Here is a 14774-nt window from a genome sequence, read left to right on the forward strand (position 1 = left end):
AAAGCTTCTGCTCTGTGGTGCTATGGTGGCAGAGGTGACATCAGAGGAAAGGATTTACCATTCCAGACAGAAAACACAGACCTATCACAGGTCAGGATCTGGATCCGTAAGGAGAAATAATACAGGAGACCTTTCACAGCAAAACAACACCACAGGATCAGTGTGGCTGTAGATATATAGCACATCGAATACAGCCAAAATGCCAGATGATGATTCATGAGGCTGCCTTATGCCCCTCACCAAAACTCTCCTTGCTGCCCATCCACTTCCTATCTGCAGCTTCTGGCCACACATATCTCTGTTCACATTCCTTTGCAGTCCCAATGGAGGACATTGGTATCTGTCTGTGGTCTCTCCAAGAAAGGGAAAGGTTTTGTGGCTGTTGACTTTCCCAGGGCTGGCAGAATTCCACAGCAGATGTGCCAAGAGCACAGAAGGTAGCACACACACACACCTACCCTGCTGACCAGATGGCTGGGGCAAGACTGTTTCCACACTATGCAACACTTGGCCTTGGTCTTCCCTTGCTCTGTGTAGTGTCCTGGAATTTTATTACATCTGATTTTCAGTTCAAAGTGCTTGAAATAACATGAGAGTTGTGTTAGAGCTCTGCAGAGTTATATCTTGAAATGGAGAGTGCTTATGACATCTCATAAGCATGAGTGGGCACCTGGTGACATCTGAAAGAGAAAAGCTGGATTAGATACTGCCAGCGGTCTCTGTATGGAGACAAACTTGTTCCAGTCTTCTCATGTTGCCTTTTGAAAATGGTCCCTGTGAGGTGTCCTGGGGAACCAGTCCCTCCAGGTACAAGCATATAAGGTGAGAGTAGAAGGGAGCCTGTCCTTGCCCATCTGCCTGCGGAGTTTAAGGATACCTTTGTATCCTTCGCAATATCCATCAGCAGCATCCATCTTGCAGTACACAGGAGCTGCACACAATGTCTCCCCTCCATTAAGGGACATCCCTGTGCTGCCAACAGCAGGCAGACAACTGGCAGACAAAGAGAGTTCCTCCATGAGAGTAAGGGATATATGATTATCCAGGTTACATCTCCCACCACCTCCCAAAGGTGAGGTAACTAAAATGACATTTACTGCCAACAGACTGCAACATTTGGGTAGCCCCCAAACACCTCACAACCTTTCAGAATTTGCTCTCTTTGCATCTCTACTAGCAGGACGTGCCACAACTCTTCTTTTAGAGATCAGGAGTGAAATGCAGTCCTGGAAACTAGAAGTGAGCTGTCTGCAGCCTAAACAGGATGTCTGTGAAATGGAGAACTGAAACTGATTCCCCTAAGAGCTTAGCCAGCAGCACTGGGCCATACAATTCTCCATCCTGTTGGAGGATCCTGCATTGTGTGGCACTGCCCTTGTCTCTTGGCAGCACCACTGAAGAAATAAAAACAACTCCACTGAGGTCAGGGTTTGCTGTAACAGCCCCTGAGGGAGGAAGTGAGGGTTATCCCTCAGGAGCCTCCTAGGAACAAATTTGATTTTTTTCATATTACAGGAACACTAGGGCCACAGCTCTATCATTCATAGCCAAGACAAGAAAGGGAGATGACTCTGGACAGGTTTCCAGGATAAGACTGTTAAAAACAGCAACAGAATATAGAATCATAGAATCATAGAATTGGCTGGGTTGGAAGGGACCTCAGAGATCATCGAGTCCAACCCTTGAACCACCGTTGCGGTTGCTAGACCATGGCACTGAGTGCCACATCCAGTCTCTTTTTAAATAGCTCCAGGGACGGAGAATCCACTACTTCCCTGATGGCAGATAACCCATCCCACGGCTTAAAAATGAGATGTCTTTATCAAATGGGAACAGATAACATTATAAAGTGTTTTTGAGGACACGACACTGTGTTTTGTGTTTAATCATGCCTTCAAGAACACCTTGGATGCTATTTCAGACAAAAAGCAATAAAGCAAGGAAGAGAGAAGCTTGGAAATCTTCCACCTAAGCCACTCTGACCAGTTTGCATATCATGCCAAATAAGTAGCAGTTATAATAGAAAATCGTGGTCCAGAAAGCAGACCTCAGAAAATAGCCTATACTAGCAAAACCCAAGTAAAGACCTAGCCATCTGATGCACTGCAACTCACATCCACACAGCTGATCTCTGTTATGCTCCAAAGCAGGCTGGCTGTACCCATCCTGGGCTAGTTTCTGAGCTGTGCCCACCATCCCCCAGAAGAGTGTTAGCTCCTAGGAGCCACAGCAGCCAGCTACAAACTTCATGCAAAATGCCCTTGGTGACTGATGTTCACAGACCCCCCTTAAGTGCCCTACTTACACCCAGTTACAGCAGCTCCTGTCCTGACTCCTAAACGTGCACCTTCTCCAGGCTGTCCTGTTGACAATGAAAAGCCAACATACATATTAGCAAATAAATGTGCTGAGGGCTTGAGCTGAAATAACAGCTCACAGCGTCTGCCTTGTGAGTTTTTAGCATGCTCCCTGGAAAGAATTTGGCTCAGGCTAGTTACTGCTTTCCCATATTATGCCTGGACATAGTGTAGGGATCAGTACAAGCTCAGGGCCTTTCCTGTTGTGGATGTGTCCAGTTCACTTTGGGCAGTGAAAGGATTTAGCTGTTGGACAGAAGCTGCTTCATCCTAGTTGGCATAGAACAAGACTACAGCTCCTGACAGTTTTTACTTAGCTGTGTATTTCATCATTCTTATGATCAGGACATGACTGGGCATCTCAGGCAAAATGGAAAGGAAAGGCTTACTTAAGTACTTACTCAAAGTTTATGGAAGGTAATAGCATTTTCTCCACTTTAAGAATAACTAGCATTAGCAATCTGAATGCCACATTTCTGTGCAGTAAACTCTTCCCCAGGCAGATCTTCAAAATCAGTTTCACTCCTTTTACCAAAGAGATAATGGTGCAATCTAACTTACAAGTACTGTACCCAAGATGAGACCTGAGAAATTCAAACACAGAATGAAGAGCTGTTGAGTCCCAGATGTTAGTCAGTCCTTAAGGACACCCCCCTTTTGGTGGCAGTTCAGATAATGCCAGATCTGGCCAACTGCTGCAAGGGGTAGCAGTGGTCCCCAGGTGTGTTCATTAGTATCAGCCCCAGAGTTACAATTCACACATTTTTGGAAAGGTTTTACAGACTGCTTCCAAAAATTATTTTCCAAAAGGCAGTTTTCTGATCTGTTGAAATCAAGGCAGAAACTTCTACAGCAGCGGGTCCACGGGGAAAAGGGAACAATGGTTTTATTAATTCTGCTGAGCTGGGAACTTGACAGCATCAGATGAAAGGCAAAGCAACTCTCCCATCTCATTTTTAACTGAGCACACATTCACTCTGCAGCCAGCTTCTTCTAGAGCAAACAATTTGGCTACACTCAGTGAACAGAAAACCAGGGCAGCTCTGAATCCATCCCTCATTAGCAGTCTGTCTCATCAGCAAGCAGTTCCTGGGTCTGCTGATTAAAGATTTCCCGAGCCCTGGTGAAAGCAGCAGGCTAATCGGTGAGGTAATGCTTTTTTATTCTAATGAAGGACTTGAGTCATCCTATTATTGTAAAGTCCATGAAACAAAACATGTTTAAATCTGCCCAGTTACATCATGTTCAATCCTCTTCCAAAGTAGAAGTTTAAAAAAACAAAACCACTTTGGATTCTGTGCAGTTGTAAATTTAGCCTGTACCCCTCCTAAAGAATCTCCTGCCTCCTACAAATATTTCTCAGTTAAGTAAGGACTTGTTTCATGTGTCTGCAGAATGGCTCACAGCAATCCTTGCACACCTCATTGCTGTTTAGTTCTGCACTGCTACAAATGACCACACACTGCTGTTAAACAGGATGGAAAATAAAAAGCTGAGAGTTCACTCAGAGGACTATGGGAATGATTTGAAGGCTGGTGCCAGCTAGTGGCAAGGGTATTCCATTCCAGCTCCCTGACATTACTTGGCTCTTTAAATTCTTCTATGTGCATAAAAGTGCACAGCAAGTTTATTACTTTCATACATTGTAATGAATGAACTGAGTCTATTAAAAATCTTGTAACAACTTTCTTAAAGCAGACATATCAATTCCTTCATTGAGCTGGTCAAATTCCAAGCTGGGTATTTACATCAGTGTGATTTCCTCTGCACTTCCAGTTGAATTAAATGCTCTTCACTTACTGTGTGATGCTGCAATGAGGTGTTGCATAAAGATATTAAGTCCTTGCTGCATTTTACTCCAGGTGTAGTTACATTTGTGTTCTGCTTGAAAACACTGCTGGATGGCATACACAGCTGCAATACTACAGAAACTATAGAGTTATTTGCAGCCTTTTGGGTTTTGGATGATGATATAAACACAAAATTACTATTTATAAAACCCATTAAAGTATATTCAGTGTTCTAATCAGAAAGAAAATGAAGCATATTAAAATAATTACTTAAACTCCCTCCCAAAGGATCCTCATGTTACAGCTGTGTATGTACTGGCATCATTCAAACCAACCATGACAGAAATTCATCACTGAAGTTTAACCAAGGCAATTGCTTCAACATGCAGCATGGGGAAATAACGATGGCATAATTTTATGAGACCAAAAATCCAGCACTATACCAGGAAATATGAGTGCAGGTAAGGGCATGGCACAGGGGAGAACTCTCCTAAGTTCTCCTTAGGTCAGGGCAGTGACTATTTCCAGAAAAGAAGAAAATACAGAGCAGCCAACTTTAGATCTCAAAGTTATGCACCTACTTCTCTCCAAACCTCTCTGACAGTTTGAGTGCCTGAGCTCTGATCCCAAAGTACACCTTTTTATGACTACCAAAAGTGGACACAGCCAGAGGGTTTTTCCACTCACCTGTCAAACATGCTCTCCTGAAGGATGCTTATGGATGTAACATATTGCCAGCTGAATGCCTAGGAATACCAGAAAAATCTCAGTTTCCCCGAGTGCACTACTTTCAGTTAGCACTACCATGGAACAGCAATGAGAGAAGGGAAGTGAATCCTTCATACATCCAACTCAGATCCTTTGATTGGAAAATATCGCCAGAAAAGTTTCTCAGTTCCATCACTTGGAGCCACCCAGGCCTTGGTAGACTTCTCCCAAGAGCAATCACTCAGAAGACACAACACAGAATGAATATGCATGATTCTGTGAAATTCAATAGCTAAACATGGTTTCATTTTCCATTTTCTCTCAAGTCACCCTCAACCTTCCATCTGCGGGGAGAGAACAAGATTTGCAGTAAAGAAATGTGGGAAGCTGTGCTCAGGAGATGGGACTGGAGGCAGAAGAGAAAGGAAACCCCATTGCATGCGAAAACAACACACACAAAGCACATTAAACATCAAAAAAACCCAGAACAGATGAACTGGAGGGACTGAATTCCTTCAAGGAGAGCAACCCTGGCATCCTGCTTTACTCCCTAGAGAATGGGTTAAAACATCTTGAAGGAGAAGCAATAAGGTTGATCCTAAAAAGGGCTGAGAGCAGACAATTTATGAAAGGCTTATCCCTTAACTGGATGGATAATACAAGGGGAGTTTATGCTTTTTCTTCTTTTTCACCTGTTTGATGGGGAAGAACATTATACTAGACAATGTCTTTGCTTTTCAGAAGATATTTCAGCTGTCTGAAATGCTTCAGAAGACCAAGAGGGTTGTTTACTGGGATTTTGTAAGTTGCCAAGATGACAGCAGCTGGACTGGCATTGCAACAAATACTTGTGTCACTTGGCAAAGTGAGGGTCAAGCATGCCTTGCAACCTAAGCTTGTGACTCAACAACTGACAGAAAATAAAGATCTGCCTGTTTAAATCTCTGGAGGCTTCACAGCTGTGAGCACAGATACACACACTGCTAGGAAAACAACCCTTGCTCTTTCTCTTCTTGTCCATTGTTTTAACTATCTGAATTTCACTAAAACAAAAATAACCTGTATCTTCTCTCTTCTTTGATGTTTTGACACCTTCACCTATTTCAGCTGATCAGGGCAGGAAGACAAGGCTTTCTACTGCTGTGTATGAATCCTATTGGATTCAGAGGGGAAGTCATGCACATACCTGGCCAGACCAGAAGGCAGTTGTGAATTTATGAGTGGCTGAGGAGTAGGAGGATGCCTGAGGAGTAGCAGCCTGAGGAGTGGTAGAAGTACAACCCTGCCAACCAAGGACTAGAAGGCACAGCAGCTGAACACACATTTTGACAAGCCTGCTCCAGACCATCTGTCCGGCAGACAGCAGCTCTGCTGTGACACCACTCCAGCCTACAGAAATACTCTTCTTTTAAGGTGAAAATCCACCAACAAGCACACTGCCCTCACCTCTTACAGCTCTGGGCACTCCATCAATGAAACTACTTGGAAAGATGCTAAATGAAAGACTCCCCTTAAGCCAATTTCTGGCTTTTGGTCAGCTATTCTCAGCAGCCCAAGGTTTTTGGCAGAGGAAGCAAGATCAAACACTGCCACTCATTTCTCCCCCAAAGACAAAGGCTGAGGCCATCCTAGGTTCTTCTGCCACAGCACAGAAAATGAAAGAGAAGTAGGCACTGGGATGAACAGCTCAGGAGTCAAACTTGAGCTTGGCTAGTGGGCTGAGGGACACAAAGGTGTAGGACACAACCCAGAAATAACTGCTGGCTTGTGCACCAAACTACCTCCTTCTGCAGCCAGCCTGGTTCTGCAGAGCTCTGGGAAGGCCAGGGCAGGCTGCCTGGCTGCTCCTTCCCTGCCAAATCTGTTGCTCAAAGCCACTGCCCATTTCATCAGCAGCCAGAAAGTGCCCCAAGTCCTTTAATAATCTTCTTACCAACTAAACCCAGCAAATGCAAAACTCTGGTACCAGGGGCAGCTGAGCTTGACCCCAGCAGCAACTACATACAAGGCTTTTTAAAAACTTCTGGCAGAAGGCCCCCAAAAGGTCAGTCCTCACCAGCCCCATCCCTTCCTATTGGCAGGAGTTGGATGTATCTGAATTCAAACACAACAGTTGCAAAGCTTCCACCTACCCACGTGCCTTTATTCCTCTGGGAAGGCACAAATCTGGATGAGGAGAAGACACGAGGGGAAATCCACTGAAACAATAGCAAAGGCAGAGAGTGGAGACAGGAACTGTCCAGGAGACAGAAGAGCTCTTGCCTAGGGAATAGCCACCTCTGGGCTCTGTGCAGTTTGCCAAGAAAGCTGAGGGAAGAAATGTCACTGAAAGATTTAGGGAGGCAAAAGAAAAAGGGCGGAAGGGAGGGGACTGAGGGTAGAGGAGAGGCTCCTGCAGAGAGCTGATGGAGGCAGGAAAGGAAAGCACAGGAAAAGGTGGGTTCTCCCAAGTTGGTAAGCAAATGTTACCTCAGAATTTAATAGCAGCTGAAGAAATGCATGTGCAGGGCTGCTGAAGCTTTTAACCCATGAAATAGAATCATAGAATCATAGAATCATAGAATTGGCTGGGTTGGAAGGGACCTCAGAGATCATCGAGTCCAACCCTTGAAATAGTCACACTCCTTTTGCAAAATTGTTGCTGCTTTGTTAGGGGAGCAGGTTCTGAGTGATTTTAATCAGCTGCTGTCTCCAGCTTATTGTATTACACTAAATACAAGAACTAAAATCAGTTGTTGTAGCTACTATGTGAGAGAGATACTAAGGCTCTTGGCTTCACGCTACAAACAGTAAAACTGCATAGTTCATCCACAAAGAAGACAAAACCCAATTCAGTTACTGTGATGAGTTTTTCAAAATTCTTTTTAAGATTAAGAGCTAGAAATTACTAACTCGACCCTGCTTGGATCAAGTCAGAAAATCTACAACTGGTTGCTTGAATTCCCTACAGAAAGCAAAACCCTCAGGGCGGAGTGGGAGCAAACATGGCAGCAAGCAGAAAGCTACTAAGTCCTGTGGGCAGAAGAGCTCAGGGCCCCATTCCTCTTTTTAGCAAAAGCTTCACACCCTGGGCCTGAGCATAAGAGATCAGTTCAACTGTTAGGAGAGGCCCTGGTGCTTCCCTGGCATGGGACAACTTGCCTCCTCCTAAACCATCCTAATCAGGATGCAGTACAGGAGGCAGCACAGGCCAGCAACCATTTCCAGGGGGCATTTTGGATGTAGCAAACTTAAGCTGGACAGCAGGAAATGTAAGAGTAAAGTCATGGCCAGAAACTGCCCAGTCAGCCTCTGCCAACATGCCCTGCTGAGCAGACCAGCACTGATACTGTTCAGGATCCCTGCTTATTGTGTCTCTCTTTACTCCATCAAATGACACCTCTTTTCATTGCAGAATTTTCAGCAGTATCATCAAAACTATCCTAGTTGCAGGTGAAGAGCTCCTCCATCTTGTGGCTGACTTCCATGCCTTTTCCCTTCACAGGATTGGCCTCTTCCAGATCTCATCTTCTGCTTCTTTCATTCCTGAGGGCTTTACAGTTACAGAAACCACTGCAATTGTGACTATCCAGAGAGTAATATTTTGTAACTGACCATGAAAATCCTTTCAAAGCAGCAGTGTTAAAAGATATTGCACCTCTAAAAAACTAAAATATTGTCAAAGCACCATGGTAGCCTACGGAACACTTCAATATATTTTTGCAAGTATTGAGACAGGTGGATTTAGAGAAGAGTGATAGAGTGGTACTGTGCTCACTTTAAGGAGAACAATAGAGGCAAAGATAAGCCAATGTACTTAGTACTGTGCCTTCAACATGGAGTAAAATAGGTGTCTGCTTTCTCACTTATAAAGGAATTAAAACGTTTTAACAAAGGTACATTCTAAGGATTGTGGCTTACCAGAAAAAGAAAAGCTAAAAAAGAAATTCTAACTTTTTAAAAAAATAGTTTGTCTATGAGAACCTTGTGATTTACTAGTCACTTTACACTGAGGACTGCCAAAAAAAAAAAAAAAAAAAAAAAAAGAAAGAGCTGGAAATGTGCTACTGCTACAAAAGTGAGTACATTCCATTAATCCCCTGCTGCACATCTCATGTCAAAGGACCATCTTACTCAGTACTGAGAGTGCTTGTTATTACAGGACCTGTGTGTTCTCTCTACTGCTGAAGAGATCTCTACGAATGTTCAGCAAAACTTGCAGATTACATTGCACTGGTGACAGTACACTGTTATAACAACACCCCCAAAAAAATCAAGAAGGTAAATTTGAGTATTTCTTATTCTAAGAAGAACTAGGCCTGAGGGGAAAAAAAAAGGAGGGCTATTAAAAGCTGAAAACTTCATCAGAAATATGATACACTGTGTTTTTTGAAATGTTCCTGATTTGGACAAGAAAAAACCTAACAGTATTCCTGTTGTTAAGAATTCCAGACATGGCCCAAGATCACTCTGCTAACACAGAAAAAAAAAGCTTCTGGGCATGAGAATCATATAGCAGAGAAACACATCATTACATCATTATACCCACAAAAGCTGAACAGTGAAATTGGCAAATGACTTGTCCATCAGACATCAAAGATCAACTCAGATACAGCCTTCAGCTCAAGGAAGAGAATGAGCACAACTGGGATGTCTCCTCCAGGCAAAAGGAACCAGACTATTATGAGTTTCCACCTGGATGATCACCAGCAATACAAAACCAGACAAAAGACCCCAGTTCAGCATTTTACCCCTAAGGCTGGTATATTTAACTGGATGAACTGGTGATTCATCAGCACAGCAGAAGTGCTGGGCCAAATCCAAGTCACAGACCTTCTGGCCCAGGAGGAAAAGTTGTTACCAAATGAAGCATGCTGACAACATATGGAAGCCTGTGCTACTGGAGCAGTTTCATCCTCATCCAGAAAGAAAAAAACCAAAGATTATGCCAAACACAGGATTCAATTTAGGTCAGAGCTCTGCTGCTCAGAGCACCCTGGCCACCTACAATTCTTGGAACAGGCTGGCTTGTTCTGTGCTGACTTTACATCTTTTCAACAGTTTTCACAGAGGAAAGGATTGTGGATTTTTTTTTAAGGTGTGAGTCTTACAAGCTCCCTCTTTAAAGCACATGAGCACTTAATATCTTAATGGGTAGAGAAGATACCTTCAAGTGATCACCCAAGAAATGCTCATCAACTGACAGCTAAGCTCCTGCCTTTGGCCTATTACACAGACATCTATTACTAGACAGCATAAAGCTGGGATATGATGCTTATGTCTGACCTGATCTCCACTGATTTGAATTGAAAATATCTTCCATGGAAGCAGGGTTACAGAATAGAGCAATGTAAAATCAGATTAAAGATTCTCATTTCCACTTTCATGTTTCTGCCTGTACATGTGAGATTTATAACACTAAATACATACAGACATTTTTTTCTAGATAGCCAACCACTGCTTTAGAGTGAAAAAACATCTAACTGCATAATATGTCATGCTGCAGCTCTGTATCACTAAAGGCCACACTTCTTACATAAACGAAGTTATTCTGATTCTGTATAAATTCTGTTCTCAAAAGGAATGGAAACAATAAACTAAATTAGGATGAAATACCAGATCTTCTCATCCTTCAACGCATTAAAAGACCAAAATAATCAAGGCTTTCAAATGTTATGTCAAACTGTGCAGAGCAGAAAAGCAAACTTCTTGCTTGTTTTGGAACAGCAAATTCTTTAAAGCTTATACTTTTACTAAGTTTGAAAATACAACACTGCATTTGCTAACCCAATAGATCATTTTCCTATCCAAAAAAGGAGAGCTACTTTGTAAACTAAGGGCCATTTTTTGGGAAGCACTGCTTTATCTAACCTCTCATTGTAAGTAATTATTTAACTTTCTCAAACTCTTCTTCAATGAAAGAATAACTTTGATGCTGAATAATTAAGCACATGCTTTGTAAAAAGAAAAATATTTAAAGTTTTCTGGTGTTATGTAAAGGATTAAATACTTCATGCAAAAAGGATGATATCTAGACATCAACAATTGTGATTATAGTAGCAGGAGCAAAGTTCAAATGGTGCTTCCAGTACCAGTTATTGTAGTTGACTGAGTGTGGGAGACTCCAGTTTAGAGCTTGGAGTGAATGATCCCTTGGGAAATGATTGAAGGTAACTGGGAATCACACAGAGAGGGCTCTGGAATGTTACTGTCAGATACTGCAGATTGCTGTGAAGAAGCATTCTGAAAGCACTGTCTGGGTCCAAGACAAAGTGGTTGGTGACTGTGGGTGGCTGACACAATTCAGTTGAATGAGTCAGGGCTTCCTGAAGCTCAAGAACAGCTTGGGGGTTTTGACCTGGGCATCTAAAGCCAGAAATATCCCAGAAAAAGTAGTCACTAATCATGATCCCAGCCATTGAGAAACTAGATTTGCTTCTAGGCTTCAGCAGTCAGAAATGTTTTTGGGTACAAAGTGAGAAGTTCCATCTCGAGCTGTAGAAAATAACTGTCTGGAAATTACTAGACAGGGGGGCAAACCCATCTACTAACATGAGCAAGCTTTGATTCAACTGTTGTTTCTCAAGGTGTTATTGCTTATGCCTTAGAGACATTTAGCACACAACACCTTCAGATAAACAAAGAAGCAAAGAAAAGCCTTTTTGTGAACATCACAGTTGAAATACTGTCTCTTTTGCTCTTTATGCAGCTGTAACTTTACTTCATGTAGACAAAATTGAGCTCAGAAGCAGATCCAGACACTGTAAACATCAGTGTAATCCAGAGGTGAACATCCAATGGACTCTGGTGGCTTTATGTTTTGTGGTGAGCTCCTGCAGTGTCCAGTGAAGTGCCTGCTGTACCCCAGGCTGTTATCAAGGTGCTCACTATATCCCTCTGCCATTTGGACTTCCTAAGGAATGCAATAAATGCAACAAAGTCTCTTCCCTCTACAAAGGCACCTCCTTCATAACCTAAGAGGCCTCTACTTCTCAGTGAAATTCATCTGAAAGTGGCTGAGGTTATAAAATGTTGAGATGAAGAGACAGTGACATAGAACAGCCTTATTTATTTAGAAAACTAGACAAAAACCAAAGTAATAAAGGCACTACCAGCCATACCTGATTATACCAAGAGGGTCTAAGTCTTCTTCCTCATCTTCCTCCTCTTCCTCTTCCTTTCTCTCCCCTTTTCTGGCATTTTTCACTGATGAAAGCTGTGAGATTAAGTCAGGTGTTTCCTCCTCTTTGAAAAAATCCAGTGCCTCGTTTTCTTCATCTTCTTTCTCCTTGCCATCAGGAATGTTTTTACCCTTGAAGTCAATGGCACTAGTGGATTTTTTTCCTGAAAAATATAATAATGGATGCAAAACTGAGTACACGGGATAACAACTATATTTTATTTAATGCCTTGCACCTGCTCCTGATGCATTTTGTTTGGGGACTGAAGGACACAATCAGCTTTTGTAACACTCTCTCAATATTTCTGACTGTCCCTTCTCTCCACTGCTGTGTCATTGTGTGTCTCATTTGCTTACTGATTTAAAATAGTTAAGCAGAGAAAGACAGAGGAAACAAACTGTAGCTGAGACACAGCAGCACATGTCTAATCCACTTATTCATGTTCATTCCATAGTCAATAGAAACAATACAATTTCCATGTGGTGATTCATCCCATGCAAATAAAACTGTCTGAGAAGGAGTTTCCCCCTAAAGAGACTATTTCTCTCCACTTGCTGCAGACAAGCAGTAAATACTCTGGTTAGATATAGATAGTTAAGTTTCACATAGCTAGTTGAGATGCAGTCCATTTTTGTTACCAGTTTAATCCATTTGAGCTAAAATTAGAGCACTGGACAGCATGGAAAAGTTTCCACACCAGCTGTTCAATTTACACTCTCTTCAGTATGCAACATGCAACTGTGCAAATTCAGCAGACTAAAACATGTGCTTTGACCAAGCCTTCTTACCTCACTTGTTATATGCAAAACCCAGGAGAATAAAGTGAGAATTATTCTTTGGTGTGGAGCCTCTGGATGTTCAGGAAAGCAATTTAAAGTAATGAGACTAGCAAAAGATATGATAGTGAAAACTCATGGGTTTCATCCTTTTGGCTGTTAAAAGTAACACTGCATAGGAGATGAATATCACTCAGCTTTTCATGTTTGCATCTGCAAAATCACCCAGGGCAGCCTTCATTAACTAAGCCAATGGGTGTCTACACTGAGCAAGTGGTCTTATGCCCCCCTTACAGGGAAGAGGGTGCTGATTGGGGTAAGCAGTGGATGTTAGAATGCATCTTATCTTAACCCTGTGTTTTACCATGATGGTTCTCCCTAACCACCCCTGAATACATTAAATGGCTCCAGCATCTGTAGGGAAAGTGTACACAGCTAGCCTGAAGATATACTGAAATCCACCTGGTTTGGTAGGGTGGTAGGGTAAGACACTATTCTGAGGCAGATTTCAATGAGCAGTTCACATTACTTGCACCCATTCTGCCTACAGTATAAAGACAGTCCAGGCTAACTCAGCTGTAGATTATTAGATTAATCAGCATGCAAATGTTAATAAACATGAATTCTGAATTCTCTCTGCAAGGGGTCTACTTTCAAGAGAGCACTGCCAGGGAAAAAAGAAAAAAAATTATCCAATAGTAGCAAAAGTAGCAAACCAGCAAAAGAATTTTGCCAAATATTAGGCGATTTTGCTCCCACTGATTTAAGGAAACTTTCAGTCTCACAGAAATTCTAATCTGGCCACACTTGATACTTTAGCAAACCTGGCTCTTAACACATGGTGACTTGTAGCAGTTTGCAACTTCATTTCTTTAAAATTAATGCTACACTGACAATTCTGCAGAGCACCAGGCTGGAGCAGTCCTTGCAAAGCAGCTCTCAGCTGAATTCAGAGCTGAGAGCCCATCTGTTCCACCTATTCAATGACTCCCTGCTATGCCCAAGGAACATAGAAAGGAACTATATGAACCACTGCAAGAGCCAATGAGAGCTGGACATGAGGCTAAGAGAAATTTTATTAAAAAAGAGGGAGGCCAGAAAATGGGTTTAACAAATAAGAAATCTGCCTTTCCTTCAGCTCTTTCTCAGAGTCAGTAATTTGCTTTAGGACTCTCCTCAGCAAGGCCTAGCAATTTTATTAGGAATAAAAACTGGACAAAGCATGTTGTGAAGTAAGGGAGACCCTGAACTATTCTCCTAGAGTATCAATCCTCTGAATGAGGCCCATTTCCACTGAGACCAGGAGAAAGCACCAGCAACCACAACAGTGCAGCACAGAAGGGTATTTTCAGTGGTAGTCTTTATTCTGGCATTCTCTAGTTTCCCACTACCTAAGACAAGAACTTAATAATGCTTTTATCAAGCACATTCTCAGGAGAAGGAACACTCACATCTTTTTATTACCTAAAAATTCCAGTAACTCAGGACTCGTTGCTAGATCCACATCCTTAGAGATGAACTTCATGATATCATTGAACATAGCTCTTCGTTCACAAATGTCAGATTCTCCTACAAAGAGAACTTTTCTAGGCAAGAGTGGAAGAGGAGTCTGTGGATATCGTGCTGCCAATCTCTGGTAGAGCTCCTCTATCTCACTGTACTTCTTGGAAACCTGCAATGAAACATGCTGCCTGAGTAAGTTTCTTTACAGGGGAGACATGAGCAGCAAATCAGCAATTTAAGCACAGTGAAACATTAGCCCTGGAAACTGAAGTGGAAAAACATGTATTACCAAGGAGCTTTACATACAGCCTAGTAAAAGCCTGTTATTTCCACAGTGAATCCCCAAGCACTGTTACTGTTCCTCTAATTTTGTTACTAAAATCCACTCCCTAATTGAACTGAAGTTCAGTGCCAGATACTCAGGATCTGTTTGTCTGACTCATAACTAATGAAATCCTGGGAAGGTCACTGCTCCAGATA

The 14774-nt window shown here is 42.3% G+C and overlaps 1 protein-coding gene across 1 annotated transcript in view; it reads right to left on the reverse strand.

Annotated features, from left to right (window-relative positions):
* The window catches only part of HS1BP3 (HCLS1 binding protein 3), a 54916-nt gene that overhangs the window by 24404 nt on the left and 15738 nt on the right, over nucleotides 1-14774 (reverse strand). The window contains exons 3-4 of the mRNA XM_030448610.1: nucleotides 14256-14463; nucleotides 11956-12178 (exon numbers count right to left, since the gene is read on the reverse strand). Of these exons, the coding sequence (XP_030304470.1) occupies nucleotides 11956-12178; nucleotides 14256-14463 (431 nt within the window). The remainder of the gene's footprint in view (nucleotides 1-11955; nucleotides 12179-14255; nucleotides 14464-14774) is intronic.

The sequence above is a fragment of the Calypte anna genome, chromosome 3 (genome assembly GCF_003957555.1).
Source record: "Calypte anna isolate BGI_N300 chromosome 3, bCalAnn1_v1.p, whole genome shotgun sequence".
Taxonomy (NCBI): Eukaryota; Metazoa; Chordata; class Aves; order Apodiformes; family Trochilidae; genus Calypte; species Calypte anna.